Here is a 19,653-nt window from a genome sequence, read left to right as displayed (position 1 = left end):
AAATTAATAAAACACATAAAAAACAAACAGATAAGTACACAGCTCGTACCCTTTGAGATATTTTCACAGAGATAAATATCTGTGTATACATTAAAATTAACTACACAAATACTTTAAAGATCATCATAAAAAAAGAAACCTTAAACTTTTGAAAACTATGCCAAAAGACACGTCAGAGATAGTTTATCTTCAGCATCTAGGCATATCACATCATTACATGTACAACAAAAGATATGAATGATATACATTGTACTAAGAATTAAGACCCCACGTTTTAACAATTGCTTTACACGTAAATTCGGTTCCACGCCACTTTGACAGAGAAATGACCATTTTTTTTTCTTAGTCTTTTCCTTGAAAATACTGAAGCATATCTAACCAGTACTCAACAAATACCTGGGCGAGCAGCAAATCTTGTACAAAAGAACTAGCAGTCTGTCGTTTCTGAACGTTTTCTACACTGGTCCTCTTTTGACTTTGTCGGTCATCCTTGGACTTGTGATGGAATTCGGTCTTAACCTGCAATAAAATTGATATCAGTACAAAACGCTATCAAAGCCAACAACTTATTTCTGCACAACGAAGTATTGTATGATATGCCAAGCTTGATTTTAATTAAGCAGTTTCTAGTAAAAAAGAATATTTCCCTCTTTTTAAAATTAATGTAATAGAAGAAAATAGTACATGGTACATGCACTTAGTAGGGCGCTGATGATAAAACGTTTGATAAAAAAATAAAACTTAATTTTACTCACCTTTAAATCTAGGTCCCGTAAGTGTTTCAATTCGCTGAGTTCGTTTTGAACCCCCACAAGTTGAATGTATATTAAACAGATACTTGCAATAACCCCTAGCAACAGAATGACAAGAAGTGACGTAACTATATCACGCCCTCTATCGGTAGAGTGGTGCTGATCAGTTTTCATTTCCCCTTTTTTCTTTATTGTGCCCTGATCTTTTATTATAAATATTTACACCAACTTTATCGTGACATTTCTTTACCGAATAAATGACCTATTTTGATATGCATGTGGACTAATCCTACTAAAATGTAGCGTGTGGTTAAGAAGAATGACTTTCGAATTCTAATTGAAAGATTTAAAGACAACATGTACAAAATGACCCTTAATCGAATTAAAATATTTTCAGTTTGTTCTACAATCTTAAATAAGACGGTCTTTCTCAGATAAACAGCGCATGTGACCTTATACAATCACATCAATTTATGCGCTTGAAAAGTACTATTCAAGTATAAAATCAAATTGTCATGAGAGCGTAACTATTATTTTAACTATACTTTACAAAAAATAATTATCCAGAACTAGTATTGGCTTAAAAACTATCCTAAAGAGACAATATATAATATTGGACATTTCTTTAATACGAACATTCTCTATTTTCCTTGAAGCTTTCATTATCGTCATTTAAAATGCTCTTCGTATTCGTGACGAGATAAGAAGTTTACTAACGATTGACACACTGTTGGTCATCAAGGCTAAACATTCTGACCGGATTTCACAAACGTGACGGTGAGTATTTTCTATTTTATGCATTATGTAAACAAATGAATGAAAAATGCAATTGATTAGTATTATTTATACTAATATCAAGAAATACAATGAAGCAGAGGCAAAAATTGACAGTACATAATGGTAATTTTGGTCTTTTGTCTTTTTCTTCACTATCGATAGCGTTCAAAGAAAAAGTCTGTCACTGACATTTTGAAACATTTTTCCTTTTCAAGAAAAACTGCACAATGCATGTACTGGGTATCATGATTTACGAGGATACGTATGTTAGAATTTTGCATGAAATATGGAGATTGATTGATTGATTGTTTATTGTTTAACGTCCCTCTCCAGAATATTGCACTGATATGGAGACGTCACCATTGCCGGTGAAGGGCCGCAAATTTAGGCCTATGCTCGGCACTTACGGCCTTTGAGCAGGGAGGGATCTTTATCGTGCCACACCTGCTGTGACACGGGACCTCGGTTTATACGGTCTCATCCGAAGGACCGCCCCATTTAGTCGCCTTTTACGACAAGCAAGGGGGCACTGAGGACCTATTCTAACCCGGATCCCCACGGGGCGAAATATGGAGATAACGAACAATATTTTAGCTCAAAAGTCCAATAAACAATAAAATTCGGTAACAGAGTAAACACGGACCTCTGTTTAAACATCAGAGGTGGGATCAGGTGCCATGGAGGAGTGAGCATCCCCTTCCGACTGGTCACACCTACTGTGTGTTTCTTGTCATGTTCGGGAATTAAATAACGGAAGAAACTGTCGTCACTTCATTTTTTAAATAATGCGCTAACAATTAGAATGAAAAACATCAGTCAGCGTTTGACTTAACGATAAATTGTATTTGCTGACAAGGTTTTTGTACTATACTAAAAGATTTATAAGTACAACAGTAAACTTTTGAGCTCTGCTATTGTGAATTGTTAAATTGATGCAAATGATTGACGTAAGCGCATTAAAGTCTTGTCAATGAATCCATAGATAAGATTCTTATGTAATGACAATCCTAAACAATGATATCAATAACTGAATTCCTACAGAATTCAGTTAATTTCTACAACGCCTGCGATACATGTTTGTAATTACTACTGACGAATTTGCTTAAATAAAAAAGTACATCGCGAGTGCATTTAAAGAACGGTATATGTACATTTTGTTAGAAATAGGCACACATTTTTGTTTTTGTGGCATAGATTCAAATGATTAATGTAATTTCTTTTCTTCAAATGATGTTATTTGATGTTTTCAATATTTCAAAATCAATTTCTGTAGATTTCTATTTTCTGTAACGTTTCTGTAAGATTACTATAAAAGTCTTTTTCATTGCATTATCTCTGCTGAAAACAATGGATTTTATTTTCCTCACGAAAAAAAAAATTGTACACAAAAAGTAGAATTTAATTTATAAACCTTTTAGATCTCTTTTGAATGAAAACATTGGTACCTGAAAAAAAATTGCACGTAAAGTATATGATTTGTACAACTGTAGGTCATATGACTGTGTTAAAGTTATATTACTTGTACAATTGAAATATGCATTCTTCTTTGTAGAGACAGAATGCTAAACATTTTAGTTTTTCTCTGCATTCTTGAAGGAGGTAAGTACGAGTAAGTATATAATTATATCATGTACAAAAATTAACATCGATGTTGGTTTAATTCTAAATTTCTAACAATTTTATTAAAGAAAGCACTTGATAAAAATAGTAAAAGAAATGAATGAAAATTAAAGAAATATATATTCAACACATTGATTTTAAGAAGAAACTGGTAAATCTAAATATAATAATGTAATATTATTTTATTATTCAATGTGTAAAAACAAAATAATTTGTCCATATAGACAACTCACAGAAACATAGAAGGATAAAAGGATTGAGGATACATGTACGATATAGGTCAAGGCAAATATACACCTTAGATAAAGACCCGTGAATTTGTAGTGCAGTCAAGAAATTAGGATAATTCAAAGTGTATAATTTATCAACTTGCAGAAGTGTATGTGATATAACCATTTTTCAAAAATGTAACATTATCTTTAGGTCTTTGTTATACCAAATGAAATTCTATTTCCTGCAAATTGAAGATCAATCAGTAGTAACAAAACACAAATTATACCCGTACCGTGTAGTTATGAGTTGTATTTTACTAAATCACATTAGAACCCGGATCTCAAAGACATATTTCTTGGCAATATGTGAAATTTTCTTGACGAGGAACATTAAGTTTCTCACTTTTCACATAATTAATTTTACTAAAAACAATCTGATTTTTCAACAAAAACATTTATTACCCATAACCATCAATAAATTTGAAATATTTTCCCTCCTACACGCTAATCTTCATTAATAACTTCAGATATACATGTACATGTATTTCTTATTATTTTTAGAGTCCTGTTGACCATATTTTTTGCGTTACTGCTGAAATAACCTTTTACGTTACAGCGATGATTGTAGTACTTTCACTTTACATCCCTGTACACTTTTGCTTAACAACCATAAATGTTCACTTTGGTTTTACCGCCCTGTTTGCCTTTGTTTTGCAGTCATTCAGGTCTTCCGTTTCCAACGGAAGACCTTCTACTGATTCTGATGATTAAGATTATTAAGGTCTTCCGTCTTCAGCAGAAGACCTTATTGTTTTTCTTAAGTTTTTTTTCCACTATTTTTCTTCTTATTATTTTTTTTCTTACCGATTTTGTGCACGCGAGTTCTCGGAAACGGCTCGATGGATTTTCATGAAACTTTCAGGTCTGATAGAACATCAAAAAATCTAGATCCGTTTTTTTTTTTATTTTGATGACGTCACTTTCGGTTTGGAGATTTTCACAATTTTGTCATTTTTAGATGGTCACTTTGTCCGGCAATGTTCTCAAAAATCGTTGAAGATAGAAGTATGAAATTTTCAGTGATGATAGAGCAATCTCTGGAGAAGTGAATTGAGTATATCATTGTCACCGGAAGTACGAAACGCCGACGCCCGCTATGGTCCAAAAATAGTCCTATCACGAATTTAAAAAATCTTGACACCTTTTCAACGATAACTTTTTACCTAGAAATATTTTGTTAAAGCATGTATAACAAAAAAGGTATAGAAATAAAAGATCTTTCAAATGATATCTCGAAAAAAGGGCTGGCTCTTAAAGTTAAGGGCCTAGAGGGGCCGAAAGTTTTTTCTTTATATCTCAAAAAGTATTGAGAATTTGTAATATGTCAAAGAAGCAAAGTTGTTTGAAATGTCAAGGTTAATCTATTGGGGTCATCAAAATACGTCCGGCGTCGTCACTTCCGGCCGAACCGGAAGTAGTCGCAAAACACGTATTTTTGCTGTTCTTTACAAGTTTTTGGGTAACATAAGTCTCTGGGAGCATAAAAATTAATTTTCCGTCCGTCGTCGTCACTTCCTGTCAAACCGGAAGTAGCAAAAAATGGCTTATTTTTGCATTTATTAACATAGCTTTAGAGGATTCAAAACATTTCAGGCGTTATTTTTTCATTTTTGTTAAGAATGAAAGCTACTTCCGGTCAAACAGGACGGAAGACCTACTCGTTGCTTTGCAACGAGCTTTGCTCTAGTTCTTATTATTCTTTTTTTTTCCTAGACGCCAACTTTGAAGCTTCATATCTTCCTCATTCCTGAACGGATTTTGTTCAAATTTTCAGAGCTTTTAGACTTCCCCAAACCCTTTTCGAATATTGTTACATAATTCGGAAATTACCTTTTATTAACGAGTTATTGCCCTTTGACTGAATTTTTTTTATACCTCTGTATTCCAGACAAAGGCTCAGAAAAGGTAATAACTGGAGCACAAAACCCTTTGAAATTGAAAAGAGGAAGCATTGAAGTTGTGCACATCGATTTTTGCTTTTTGATTTTTGCATTTAAAATGGCGCTAGAGAGGGGTCAAAAATTAGAACGCGGAAAACAGCAAAAAATTTGACATATTTTCCTTTATACCTTGAAAACTAAAAATATTTTGTTAAGACATGTAGAAGAAAAGCTGTGCATAATTGCAAGAGCTTTCATTTGATACTATAGAAAAGGGGCTGGCCCCTAAAATTAGGGATTTATGGAGCTTGGAAGTTTTTGCTTTATAACTCAAAAACGGTAAATATTTCGATCTGGATCATGCGGTCAAAATTGTTCTTCAACACCTTTTTGATCTGATGAGAATGTTTATTTGTTCGAATATACCGGGGTTATTGCATAATACACAGTCAAAAGCAGGTCAGGTATACATGTAACGCTTTCATCCAGCAAGTAAACCTGACCTCTTCATGTGTATAACTTAACAAACTTGCTATAACTAATATACCTTACGGTATTCATTGTAAATTTTCTTCTTAATAAGTTTTTTTTAATGTGCTTTATGGTTCACTATTTAATTATAATTATCTATTACAACTACATGTAGGCTTTCTTTTTTTTTCAATTACTTTTATAGTGTTCAAAAAAACGGAGGATATTAAATCTACCTTTCTACGTTTATTATTACAGCAAACTATATATTAAGTAATTTTAAACTTTAAGCATCGAATAATTCACGATCGTTAACTGTATGCTTTATACAATCTTCATGTTCACTTAATGTTTAAAGTTATGTAACCTAACGCGCCGATCCCACGTTGTCGATCGAGGTCACCAGTATACAAACTACCAGTGGACATAAACAAAGCAAGTGCATGTATCGGCGATCGCGTTTAAGATCCATTGTGTACATTACAAAGAAATATTAATTACTGAATTTTAATCATATCGAATCTATAGATTACTTCGCCCATCTTTTATTTAATCTTCAAGTCAATTCCAAACACTGGTGCATAAAATCATTTTCTATTTTAATCGCTTTCTTGACCTATTTACGTGCCTATAAATTTCAAAACTAAAAAAAAAAATATTTCTCTATCCCGTGTTATTGTACTTCACTTCATTTGTAATTGAAAAGGGGCTTCGGCAAGTAATACCGGGGTAGTTGTGGAAGTCTTGATATACTTAAAATACAATTTACGTATTATTTTTACCATCGGTCTCTTGTTTCTCCATTTAATTTTTTTTGATTAATAGTAAATAAACTTCAACACAATAAATACTTCAAAACATACAATAATTCACGCCTATGTATTAGCAAACAGTTTACATCCACCTCTGTCGCCTTGTGTCTAAAAGTTTTGCACCCAGTCCTCGTTCACACGTGCGTGGCCGCGGGCATGTCGGTGTTAAAAATACATCGTGTACTTCGATAGTTATAAATGGAAATTGGCTTTGAAATCATGTCGACGCTTTCATATTATTTTATTTCACTCTATATATCTCATGCTTGTTTTAATAAATCGTAACCGCTTGTGCATTTATCAAGTTTTATGCCTCATGACATGTGTCATGATAATTGAAGTGCATATGGAAGTGATGTTTCCAATTCACGGGAAAACCCCGAAAATTAAATTGAGCTCTAAGTCTTTTGAGTTTGCAGCTCTTTGCAACTAAACTTAAAATGTTATTGTTTTCGTTGAATACACGGAATAGATCAATTGCACGATTTTACGGGTATATGCTTGTACATGAAAGTATAATTATATACATGTATGCACTTTTACATAGAAAAGCGGCCAAAATATATGCATCCCGGGCTTTCAGAATACGATTTTAGAAAAATTAGAAAACTTCATAACTGTCTCATCTCTACTTAATATCAATTAAATTCTTTTCTTACTTATTGTATTTCTGTGTATTTGAGGTACATGTACCTAAATTATTGGGTTCGCTCTGATATAGGGTTATTTTTAATAACGGTAACCTACTTCTGGTTAGTCACTGACCCGAGAATGTCAATCGGTTGATTTGTTTAATTATGTGTGTACTGGATTATCATTATATCGCGGGTTTAATTGTATCGGGATATCTTGCAAAAATTCGAATACATAGAGTAATTTTTTTTTTGTTGACGGACAATTTGTATGTTGTCTCAATGTTTACTTTTTATATGATTAAAAAGTGTGGACCGTCTGTTTGAAAAAAAAAATTCAAATAAAACGTAATATTACAGATTTCCAGTTCCGTTTTTCTTATATTTAGACCATTAAATTTATAACATTGTAAAAATTAGAATCAAGTTCATCTTTAAAAGTTTTTTAATTAGATTGTACAGTTGTTTATTTTCATGCAGAATTAGAAGGTAAATTCAAAAATAAAAACTGAGGTCATATCATGTACAAGTTACCATGTACTCCCATACCGTGAAACAATGAGACTCTCCAATGTAATAGGTAAATTAGACTTCCTGTTTTTAAAATTGTCCACAAGTTAAATGATGCAAACTTGGAAAAGAAATTGACACATATAATTTGAAATAACACTTTCTATGCAAAAGAATTAAGTACCGCGATATATTGAGACACCAGTATACATGTAGGTTGGGGCTGGTATTGAATTCCAAGAGAAAGTCACAACCTATTTTCCTGCATCAAAATATTTTGACTTTGACCTTTCCTTTGAACTTGACCTAATTTAAAAAAAATTCTCTAAAGAAACCATTCAAGATAGTATAATCAAACTTCCTGTGCCGATATGTATTGATATGTGCAAATACGTACAAGGCTACACGTATGTAACTGCATCAAAATTTTTTGTACCCTTCCTTTGACCTTAACCTAACTTTTCTCAGGTTAGTGTTAACTCATTAAAAACTAGTGCTAATTGTAACGGGGACCGTTACAGATGTTCCCCAAACGCTCCCCAACTCCCTTTTGGTGCCATATTCCCTGTAATCTCTATCAAATAAGAAATACTTTATGGAATTTAGACTTAATCAAGTTCTTCCCAGAAAAATACAAAATATATTTTAAAATAGGCATTGCACGCGTGTTCATGTGCATAAAGACCATATTATCTTGTATACACTATCTAAAATTTTAATTTACTTAATATCAAAGCATTTAATTTAAAAGTATTAAAAATACACTCATTCGAGTGTATTTTTAATTTTACGTGCATGCACGTGCATAATGACTAAATTTTCTTGTAGGAGTCCCTTATATTTATCTATGTTCTAAATCCCATCCTGTTTGGTTGAAAAACAAGGGAGTTATGGCCATTTGAAGTTTCAGCCAATCAGATTGCAGCACACATGCATGTGCATGATTTCATAAATTTTTATCTCTATCATATTGAAGGATATCTAAATGAATGACTATATTTTAAAATTCCAAACATTTTGTCAAAAAACAAAGGAGATATAGCCATATAAAGTTTCATCCAATCAGATTGCAGCACACGTGCATGCGCGTGATTTCATTAATATTTATCTACATCATATTTTAGGATATCCTAATGCATGATATTGTTTTAAATTTCAAAGCATTTCGTCAAAAAACAAAGGAGATATAGCCATTTAAAGTTTCAGCCAATCAGATTGCAGCACGAGCGCATGCGCATGCTTTCATGAATTTTTTTATATATCATGCTGTAGATCTTCATAATGTAGGACTATGTTCATAATTTCAAAAGATTATGACAAGGAACAAGAAAGATATTGAGACTTAAATTTCAGCCAATCAGAGCAAAGCTCACGTGCATGCGCGTAAGATCTTGCTATTTTGAGCATGTCATCTTGTTGATACCACTAATGTATCCTTTCATTATGAGTTTCAAAAAAAATCATCAAAAAATAGAAAAGTTACGGCAATATCCATTATATTGGTCATTTCACGTGTTGCACGTGCGCGCTCTTGCCAGCTCAAGAGTATGTAAATGCATTCATTAAAATCCTTATATATCATGCCGTAGATCTTCATAATGTGTTACTAAGTTCAAAATTTCAAATGATTACGACGTACAACAAGAAAGATATTGAGACTTTAGTTTCAGCCAATCAGAGCGAAGCGCACGTGCATGCGCGTGAGATCTTGCTATATTGACCATGTTATCTTGTTTATACTTCTAATATATCCTTACAGTATGAGTTTCAAAATATTTCATCAAAAAATAGAAAAGTTACGGCAATATCCATTATATTGGTCATTTCACGTGTTGCACGTGCGCGCTCTTGCCAGCACGTGCGCGCAAAATGACCTTCGTTCGGCAACTCTATACAACATGCCTACTAACCCTAAAAAGGTTTCACCTAAGTCGGATGTATAGTTTACAAGATCACTCGTGGACAAAATTTTCCCAGGAAGAAGAAAAATAATAATAATAATAACTAGTGCTAATTGTAACGGGGACCGTTACAGATGTTCCCCAAACGCTCCCCAACTCTCTTTTGGTGCCATATTCCCTGTAAGCTTCATCAAATAAGACAAACTCTATGCACTTGAGACTTTACAACGTTTACCCAGAAGTGTACCAAGTTCATTCAAATTTTAGCGTTGCACACGTGCGCATGTGAATGCATGAGCGTACTGACCATATCATCATGTCTACACAATCTACATATTTCAATATACTGAATGTTAAAGTATTTAATCCAAAAGTATTAAAAAAATACGCTCATTCAAGTGTATTTTTGATTTTGCTCATTTCACGTGCACGCACAAGCATACATGTGCATGGTGACCATACCTTCTTGTAGAAGTCCATTACATCTATCTATGTTCTAAATCCCACCCCGTTTGGTTGAAAACCAAGGGAGTTATAGCTGTTTAAAGTTTTAGCCAATCAGATTGCAGCGCACGTACACCCGCGTGTATGCATGTGCATGATGACCAAACTTCCTTGTAGTAGTCCATTATATCTATCTATGTTCCAAATCCCATCCTATTTGGTTGAAAACCAAGGGAGTTATAGCTATTTAAATTTTCAGCCAATCAGAAAGCAGCACACGTGCGTGCACGTGTTTTCATGATAATTGCTATATATCATGTTGTAGGCTATCCTAATGCATGGCGATGTTCAAAATTTCAAAGGATTTCGTCAAAAAACAAGAAAGATATTGAGACTTTAGTTTCAGCCAATCAGAGCGAAGTGCACGTGCATGCGCGTGAGATCTTGCTATTTTGACCATGTCATATTGTCTGTGCTACTAAAATATTCTTATATTATAAGTTTGAAAGCATTTCATCAAAAATTTAAAAAGTTACTCCTATATCAATTAAATCGGTCATTTCACGTGTTGCACGTGCACGCTCTTGCAAGCACGTGCGCGCAAAATGACCTTCGTTCCGCAAATCTACATAACATGCCTACTGACCCTAAAAAGGTTTTACCTAAGTCAGATGTGTAGTTTACAAGATCACTCCCGGACAAAAAAGTACCCAGGAAGAAGAAGAAAAATAATAATAATAATAAGAAACAGAGTAAAAACAATATGTTCCCCAACTTCGTTTGGGGAACATAACTAGTGCTAATTGTAACGGAGACCGTTACAGATGTTCCCCAAACGCTCCCCAACTCTCTTTTTGTGCCATATTACCTGTGAGCTTCATTAAATAAGACAAACTCTATGTATATGAGACTTTAACAACATTTACCCAGAAGTGTACGAAGTTCATTCAAATTTTAGCATTGCATGCGTGCGCATGCGAATGCCTGTGCATAATGACCATATCATTTTGTCTTCACAATCCATATATTTTAATATACTAAAACTTAAAGTATTTAATCCAAAAGTAATAAAAAATATGCGCATTCAAGTGTATTTTTGATTTTGTTCATTTCACGTGCACTCACGTGCATACATGAGCACGGTGACCATACCTTCTTGTAGAAGTCCATTACATCTATCTGTGTGCTAAATCCCACCCCATATGGTTGAAAACCAAGGGCGTTATACCTGTTAAAAGTTTCAGCCAATCACATTGAAGCGCACGTACACGCACGTGTATGCATGTGCATGGTGACCATACCTTTCTTGTAGTAGTCCATTATATCTATCTATGTTCCAAATCCCATCCTGTTTGGTTGGAAACCAAGGGAGTAATAGCTGTTTAAAGTTTCCGCCAATCAGATTGCAGCGCATGTACATGTACGTGTATCCATGTGCATGGTGACCATACCTTCTTGTAGTAGTTCATAATATCTATCTATGTTTCAAATCCCATCCTCTTTGGTTGAAAACCAAATGAGTTATAGCTATTTAAAGTTTAAGCCAATCAGATTGCAGCGCACGTGCATGTACGTGTTTTCATGATTATTGCCATATATCGTATTGTAGGATATAATAATGCATGGCTATGTTCAAAATTTCAAAGCATTTCGTCAAAAAACAAAAAAGATATTGAGATTTTTGTTTCAGCCAATCAGAGTGCAGCGCACGTGCATGCGCGTGAGATCTTGCTATTTTGACCATGTCATATTGTCTATGCTACTTATGTATCCTTATATTATGAGTTCTAAAGCATTTCATCAAAAATTTAAAAAGTTACATCTATATCAATGTAATCGGTCATTTATCATGTTGCACGTGCGCGCTCTTGCAAGCACGTGCGCGCAAAATGACCTTCGTTCCGCAAATCTACATTACATGTCTACTGACCCTAAAAACATTTCACCTTAGTCGGATGTGTAGTTTACAAGATCACTCGCGGACAAAATTTTCCCAGGAAGAAAAATAATAAGAACTAGAAACGATCTCGTTGCGAGCAACGAGAGGTCTTCCGTCCGATACTGAAATAAAAAGCAAAAAATCTAGCTGAAAAAGTCATAAAAAAATTTCGGTCATACAGGGGATCGAACCCGGGTCGCCCGCGTGAAAATCCAACGCGCTAACCATTACGCCATCGGGAACGCCGCTTCAAATTTTTAAATGCGAATATCTCGAGATTGGCTTTATCAATTCAAAAACAAATTACATATTTCGCTTTCTATAAAATGTCTTTATTATCACTACAAAAATCAAAGAAAAATGATGAAAAACAAAAAAGTTGAAAATTTTGATTTTTTTAATTCGCTTCCGGTAGCAACCGGAAGTACCGACGACACACGAAAAGGACATTCCGCATATCTAGAAGTCATGTCCTATGTTCTCCAACAAGTCTCCAGTTCATTTCTTTAGTAGTTCCTTAGATCTCGAACTGACAAAATTTCATTTTAAAATCAGGAAAATGGTCATAACTTGGCACCGGAAGCGAGTTGTTCCAAAATTCTTCCAAATGTAACAATGGCATATAAGAGCGCATCATCCCTGAAAGTTTGATGAAAAACCGATGAATAGTTCTCGAGATATCGCGTGCACAAAATTTGTCTAAAAAATAAGAATAATAATAATAATAATAACTAGAAACGATCTCGTTGCGAGCAACGAGAGGTCTTCCGTCCGATTCTGAAATAAAAAAACGAAAAATCTTGCTAAAAAAGTCATTAAAAAAAATCGGTCACACGGGGGATCGAACCCGGGTCGCCCGCGTGAAAATCCAACGCGTTAACCATTACGCCATCGGGAACGCCGCTTCAAATTTTTAAATGCGAATATCTCGAGATTGGCTTTTTCATTTCTAAAACAAATTACATATTTCGCATTCTGTAAAGAGTCTCTATTATCCCTATTGAAATCAAAGAAAAATAATGAAAAACAAAAAAGTTGAAAATTTTGACTTTTTTAATTTGCTTCCGGTAGCAACCGGAAGTACTGACGACACACGAAAAGGACATTCCGCATATCTAGAAGTCATGCCCTATGTTCTCCAACAAGTCTCCAGTTCATATCTTTAGTAGTTCTTTAGATCTCGAACTGACAAAATTTCATTTTAAAATCAGAAAAATGGCCATAACTTGGCACCGGAAGCGAATTGTTCCAAAATTCTTCCAAATGTAACAATGGCATATGAGAGCGCATCATCCCTCAAAGTTTGATGAAAAACCAATGAATAGTTCTCGAGATATCGCGTGCACAAAATTTGTCTAAAAAATAAGAATAATAATAATAATAATAATAATAATAAGAAACAGTAGAATCACTATAAGGTCTTCCGTGAAGACGGAAGACCTTAATAATAATAAGAAACAGTAGAATCACTATAAGGTCTTCCGTGAAGACGGAAGACCTTAATAATAATAATAAGAAACAGAGTAAAAACAATATGTTCCCCAACTTCGTTTGGGGAACATAACTAGTGCTAATTGTAACGGGGACCGTTACAGATGTTCCCCAAACGCTCCCCATGTCCCTTATCGTGCCTTATTCCTCTAAGACCTTTTATAAATATGCTAAGTATCCCAGGATTTCATTTAAGAATATAAATGTTACAATGATATCAACTATCAACGATCTATTGTTTAACGTTTTGCATGCGCGCACCCGTACATGTACATGCATATGCAAGATGATTATGGCATGTTGATTAAGCGATTAACATATCTTTCTATCCCGCGAATCAAAGAAAAAAATACATATATAAATTTACCATTTTTCAAGCATATGTCATATTTTTAATATATCGATTCACATTTTATTTCTCTACTTATTTTAACCTCGGGCTCAAGTCGGTTTTATTCCGACGACAAGGCAGGGTTAAAGTCGACTACGGATATCACTCCAATACCTAACCAATCAAAATGAACTTATTCAATAGTAGTTCCATACATGGAAAAGGGATTTTCCTTTCTGTTCAGAATTTTTTTAATATTTCCTCTCAGGCCATTTTGACAACTCTGATACCTGTGCCTGGTAAATTTTATATACTTTGTAAATAAATATATAAAGGTTTTTTGATTCATTTTTTCCAATGCATAGGGGGCTACTCTCTGGGTTTTACAAGAGATGTTTAAAAAGACATTCGTGTCAGCTAATATGACCTATATTGTTTAACACCTTCTTATTCATATTTTTTTCATGAATGCAAATATCTGATTATTTTACGAAGGAGCGTACATGTATATTGATTTTTAATATACCGAAAATCGCTATTTCTGGGGATTGCGTAATTCTAAAAAAATTCAAATAAATTTCAAAGGTAAATTAAACAAAGGATGCTTGGTATTAAAATATTATTTCAAATCAGTAGAATTGAATGCTATTAACGACATCTGAATAAATAGGCTATTAAAGGCTTATATGCCAACTTTGGTTATCTGCACTTTAATTTTAAACACGACAGGATTTGTAATTTTTTCTGTATAAATTAATAATTTCTATATACTTTGGAAACTCAAATGAAATATTTTAATACACTTTCCTCGAGCTCTTTTCTGCAGTTTTCCTGAAATTTTATGTGGGTCCGAGGTGTTATTTGAGTTTAACAGTGATTCTCTACGTTGCCATAAATTTGATTTGTTTGTGTGTGTGTGTGTGTGTGTGGGGGGGGGGGGTTATTTTTATTCTTAACCTATTTAACGTTGGAGTTGAATCTTGTATCTTATTCCAAGAACTTAAGATTGATTGTGACATTTGGATGAAAGGTCAAGGTCATTAAAAACCACCACCTCTTTAACTTCTAACCTGTCAACCGAAATAAACTCTGAAAGGTGTTTCTAGATACATGTACATGTACTTCATGTTTCTTTTTACCCTTGGGTCAAGGACAGAGGTTAAGGTCGATTTCAAGTTCATGGGTCAAGATGATTTTGGTAAATAGCTAATATCAACATTTTATTCAGGTTACCAGTGACCTTGACCTAAGTTTCAAGGTCAAGGGTAAAAAGATCTGCATGCCCCAGTATGTTACATGTCTTGACATTTAGAAGTTCTTAACTCTGCATGAACATCAAACACTCAAGTATACTGTCTTTTAATACATTGTGTGCGGTCGCATGTGCATGCACGTCCATGCATTTACTTTTGATATTAGTATAATGTAGGCAATCATTATATCTATTCATATTTGAAATTTCACCCTGTATTATTGAGAACCAAGAAAGTTGTAGGCATTTAAAGTTTTAGCCAATCAGATTGCAGCACACGTGCATGTGCGTGCGTTCATGATTATTCTTATATATCATGCTGTAGATCTTCATAATGTAAGACTATGTTCAAAATTTCAAAGGATTTTGTCAGAAAACAAAATAGATATTTAGACTTTTAGTTTCAGCCAATCGCAGCGAAGGGCACCTGCATGCGCGTGAGATCTTGCTATTTTGACCATGTCATCATGTCTATACTACTATCATATCCTTATATTATGAGTTTCAAAGCATTTCATCCAATATTTAAAAAGTTACGGCTAAATCTATTATATTGGTCATTTCACGTGTTACACGTGCGCGCACATGCACGCACGTGCGCGCAAAATGACCTTCGTTCCGCACATCTACATAACATACCTAGTGACCCTAAAAAGGTTTCACCTAGATCGGATGAGTAGTTTACGAGAACACTCGCGGACAAAAAAGTACCGGAGAACAAAGAAAAAATTCAGAAAAAGTAAAAACAATATGTTCCCAAACTTCGTTTGGGGAACATAATAATAATAATAATAATAAGAAACAGAGTAAAAACAATATGTTCCCCAACTTTGTTTGGGGAACATAACAAACCATTCAAGACTGAGTATTCATTTACTTCTTATGGTGATACATACTAATGTAAGCTATTCAACTAAATCAGTATTTTTTTTTTATTTGACCTCTCTTTTAACCTTGATCTCACTTTACTTAAGTTAGTATTTAGCTCAGTTTTGATTGATTGATTGTATATTGTTTAACGTCCCTCTCGAGAATTTTTCACTCATATGGAGACGTCACCGAAGGGCTTCAAATTTTGACCTTTACTCGGCACTCAGGGCCATTGAGCAGTGAGGGATCTTTATCGTGCCAACGCCTGCCGCTGACACAGGGCCTCGGTTTTAAAGGTCTCGTCCGAAGGAACCGCTCAGTTTTGAAGAGAGCATTTATATTTTTACTTAACTTCATATGCTGATACACACTTCTGAGAGCTATCTAAACCTTAGTCTAGAACAGATGCTCTAACCACTGTGCCACACGGGCGACGCTCAGTTTTGAAGAATCCATTCAAGACATTTATCTCAAACTTTACTATGCCGATACATTTTGATCTTGTACTTTCCATTTTGACCTCACTTTTCTTTGATTTGCATTTTGCATAGTATTAAAAAAAACCATTTAAGATATTTTTATGTAAGCTTAGGCATTTATGCATTATTTGAAGGGGATTTCATAATCTATATCCATTTTTTTAAGATTTCAATTTAAAAAAAAAACTATTCAAGATATTCTCAACAAATGTCATACACTAGTGTGGCGGTCAGCCGGGTTCGATCGCCGGTGGCCAGATAGCTCAGTTTGTAGAGCACCTGACCGGAGTTTCAGGGGACTCGGGTTCGAATCCCGGTCTGGTCCGCTGCATTTTCTCCTCTCCCATTACACTATTAAATACAGATTTTAATGTAGTGTGTATTTACTAATACACACTCGGTAGGACATGTCCTGTAGATATATTTCTAGTTAAATCTTTAGGTAAAATTATAGTGTTAAACATAATAAATCCTTTCGATTTGGTATATGTTTAGGAAAAAAATATGGCTGAACATATCCAGTCATTTGGACGAGTCAAGGTTACTGACAGAGAAACTGTAAATTCGTTACCGTATTTGTACCTGAGAAACATTGCTGATATAATGCAGGGTGGGACATGACCTTGACTCAAGTTCAAGATCACTAAAGATAAGATGTTTTACCTGGATGTATGGACTAAAAGAGTATCTAAAAACATGTGTGAACTTTTCCAGTCAGTTACACACATATTAGATTTTTAAATAGAGTTTGTCATTGCTTGACGCAAGGTCATATAGAAAATTCAAGGTCGCATACATTCCTTTACATTCTTTTTCTTGGCGAAACATTGTAAGTGGCTTCCTTTACAAGCCTTTAGGTTGCTTACTTGTATAACTTTAGAATGTGGCTTGACCTAGACTCAAGGCTACGTCTTCCTGTCTGTAGCTCCAACGGAAGACCTATTCGTTGCTTTGCAACGAGCTCGGCTCTAGTTAATTCACTTACGCTTCACAGTCATCACTGTACACATTTTCTCACGCTTTGCAACCAATAATGTTCTCTTTCGCTTTCGATTTCCACTTTCGCTTTCGCATTACAACAATTTATACTTTAAACTAAAATTAAAGCAAAGACAAGACAATTTACTTTACAGCCTTGAATACATATACTTGAAAGTCATGACTGTAAAATATGGTGTCCGGATAAGGCCATTTGCTAAAACTCAACAACCTTTTTAGAAAAACACGCCGTCACGCTGACACACAACACGCCATCGCAACATTGAACAATACTACCACGCTAACACGAGTTCGCAATACACGTTTACGCGCTAACACAAAACATGCCGTCACGCTAACACACAATTCGCCATTGCAACCTTTCACACTCGATGTCACACTAACTCGAATTCGCACAATACACTGTCGTGCTAACAAGAGTTTGCACAACACGCCGTCGCGCTAACACACTCGCGACGGCTTGTTGCTTGAAAGCGTGTTAGTGCGATAGCATGTTGTGTAATAGCTAGACAGCGACTTGTGCGAACTCATGTTAGCGTGAAAGCGCGTTCCGTATTAGTGCGACGACGTGTTGTTCGTTAGCGTGACAGCGTGTTGTTCAATGTTGTGATAGCGCGACGGCGTGTTGTATGTTAGCGCGACGGCGTGTTTTTCTGAACACGATGTTGAGCTTTAGCAAGTGGCCCTATACGGACACTATAATAAATAGATATACACATTCTCTCCTCTGTGAGTTCTGCATGTTTTGTTTCACAGTCATGTATACTTGAGCATTATTTACCTTAGTTACACAATTTATTTTTTCCTTACAGCCGTGTCACTCGGCCCTCGGTGTCTAAGCTGTAGCGGTGTGCCCATCCTAACAGACTGTAACAATATAGTGGAGTGTGGGAATGGAGAGGTGAGTATCTAATGGTGTGGATCCGGCTAGAGCGGAGAGAGAGAGAGAGAGAGAGAGAGAGAGAGAGAGAGAGAGAGAGAGAGAGAGAGAGAGAGAGAGAGAGAGAGAGAGAGAGAGAGAGAGAGCCAAGAAATAAATTTCACTCATGATTGTATTCAAAATCAAACTGCCTCACCGTGTTTATTCCTCCATGTTATCAAAGTTAAAATTATAGCAAGTGAACAACTTCGATGAAGATGACACAGACTGCATTTCAAAGAGGTGGTTTCGATTTGTTTAATTTCAGGGATGCTTCACACGAAAAGTAACCACAGACGTTGGGACTATTGTTTACGAAGCAGGTTGCATCAGTATGCAAGTAGGTAAATAAGAATTATAAAAACGTTCCTATTAAAAGTAACCTTGGACTGTAATATTTAGTTTTCGAACTTTGATAATAACTGTTTACACAATAGTCAAGAACGTATAGTCGATTATGTTTTCATAGAACAAAATAACGTATGAGTTTAATTTATTTGACACCAATATACGAATACGCTTTACTTGTCCAGATTTAAAATATTGTAATACAACATCAGCGTAATAAATAAATTAAGCAAAATGTTCGAAAAATTATTGAGAGCAGTAAAAAAAGATTTAATATAGATCTGCTTTTGCCTTATTTAAGGTTTGTAATATTCTGAACGTTCTCGGTAAAAATTCCGGATTGGGAAAAAGAGACATTACAAATTGTTACGAGTGTTGCTCAGGTGGAAACCACACTGACGCCGGAAGTATCCCCTGTAATACACACCTGTGTGGAATAGGTAAGAAATTTATGTTAAACTATATAATGGCTAACCTTTTCAAATCCTTAGTATAATTATGTACGTGTAGTTGCATTTGAGCAAAGGCATTTAATAATTTGAGTACCTCGACTGTTATCAGTTTTACTTTCAAATAAGTTGGTCAACCGTTTGAATTTGAAGTTTTACTCACATTACAGGTGATAGACCGGAAGAGAAATGTTACCAATGCGCGGGTGTACTAGATCCTTTAGACTGTAGAACTACTGGGTACTGCAACCAGGACGAGGTAAACTCTGATACACACTAAGGGGCTCACTTGAGGTCAAGATCTAGTAAATGAAAGGTGCCTACAAATTTATAAAATTTAAGAAATAAATTCTGTGAATGATGCTTTATAAGTTTAGCTTTGTCAATAAAGGTGTTTCGGGGCATAATTTGTAGGTAAACAATATGAAAATTCATATTCTAAACTGTCATTTCCAATGAAAAGTGTAGAATACCAGTCATAAATATGGGTGTTGTTTTCATATCA

The 19,653-nt window shown here is 34.7% G+C and overlaps 1 protein-coding gene across 1 annotated transcript; it reads left to right on the top strand.

Annotated features, from left to right (window-relative positions):
• Positions 1–1,409: 1,409 nt before the first annotated feature.
• LOC134264264 (uncharacterized) lies at positions 1,410–19,407 on the top strand (the record flags this gene model as incomplete). Its single annotated transcript, XM_062746558.1, has 6 exons — positions 1,410–1,529; positions 3,082–3,128; positions 18,245–18,333; positions 18,620–18,691; positions 19,001–19,139; positions 19,319–19,407. Coding segments are annotated over exons 2-6 (429 nt in total), but the record flags the coding sequence as incomplete, so codon positions are not given.
• Between the last annotated feature and the right edge of the window lie 246 nt (positions 19,408–19,653).

The sequence above is a fragment of the Saccostrea cucullata genome, unplaced genomic scaffold (genome assembly GCF_032062105.1).
Source record: "Saccostrea cucullata isolate Sc308-1 unplaced genomic scaffold, CSIRO_AGI_Scuc_v1 ctg11274, whole genome shotgun sequence".
NCBI lineage: Eukaryota > Metazoa > Mollusca > Bivalvia > Ostreida > Ostreidae > Saccostrea > Saccostrea cuccullata.
The sequence above is the reverse complement of the archived record's forward strand: the minus strand, read 5'-3'. Positions and strand labels throughout refer to the sequence as shown.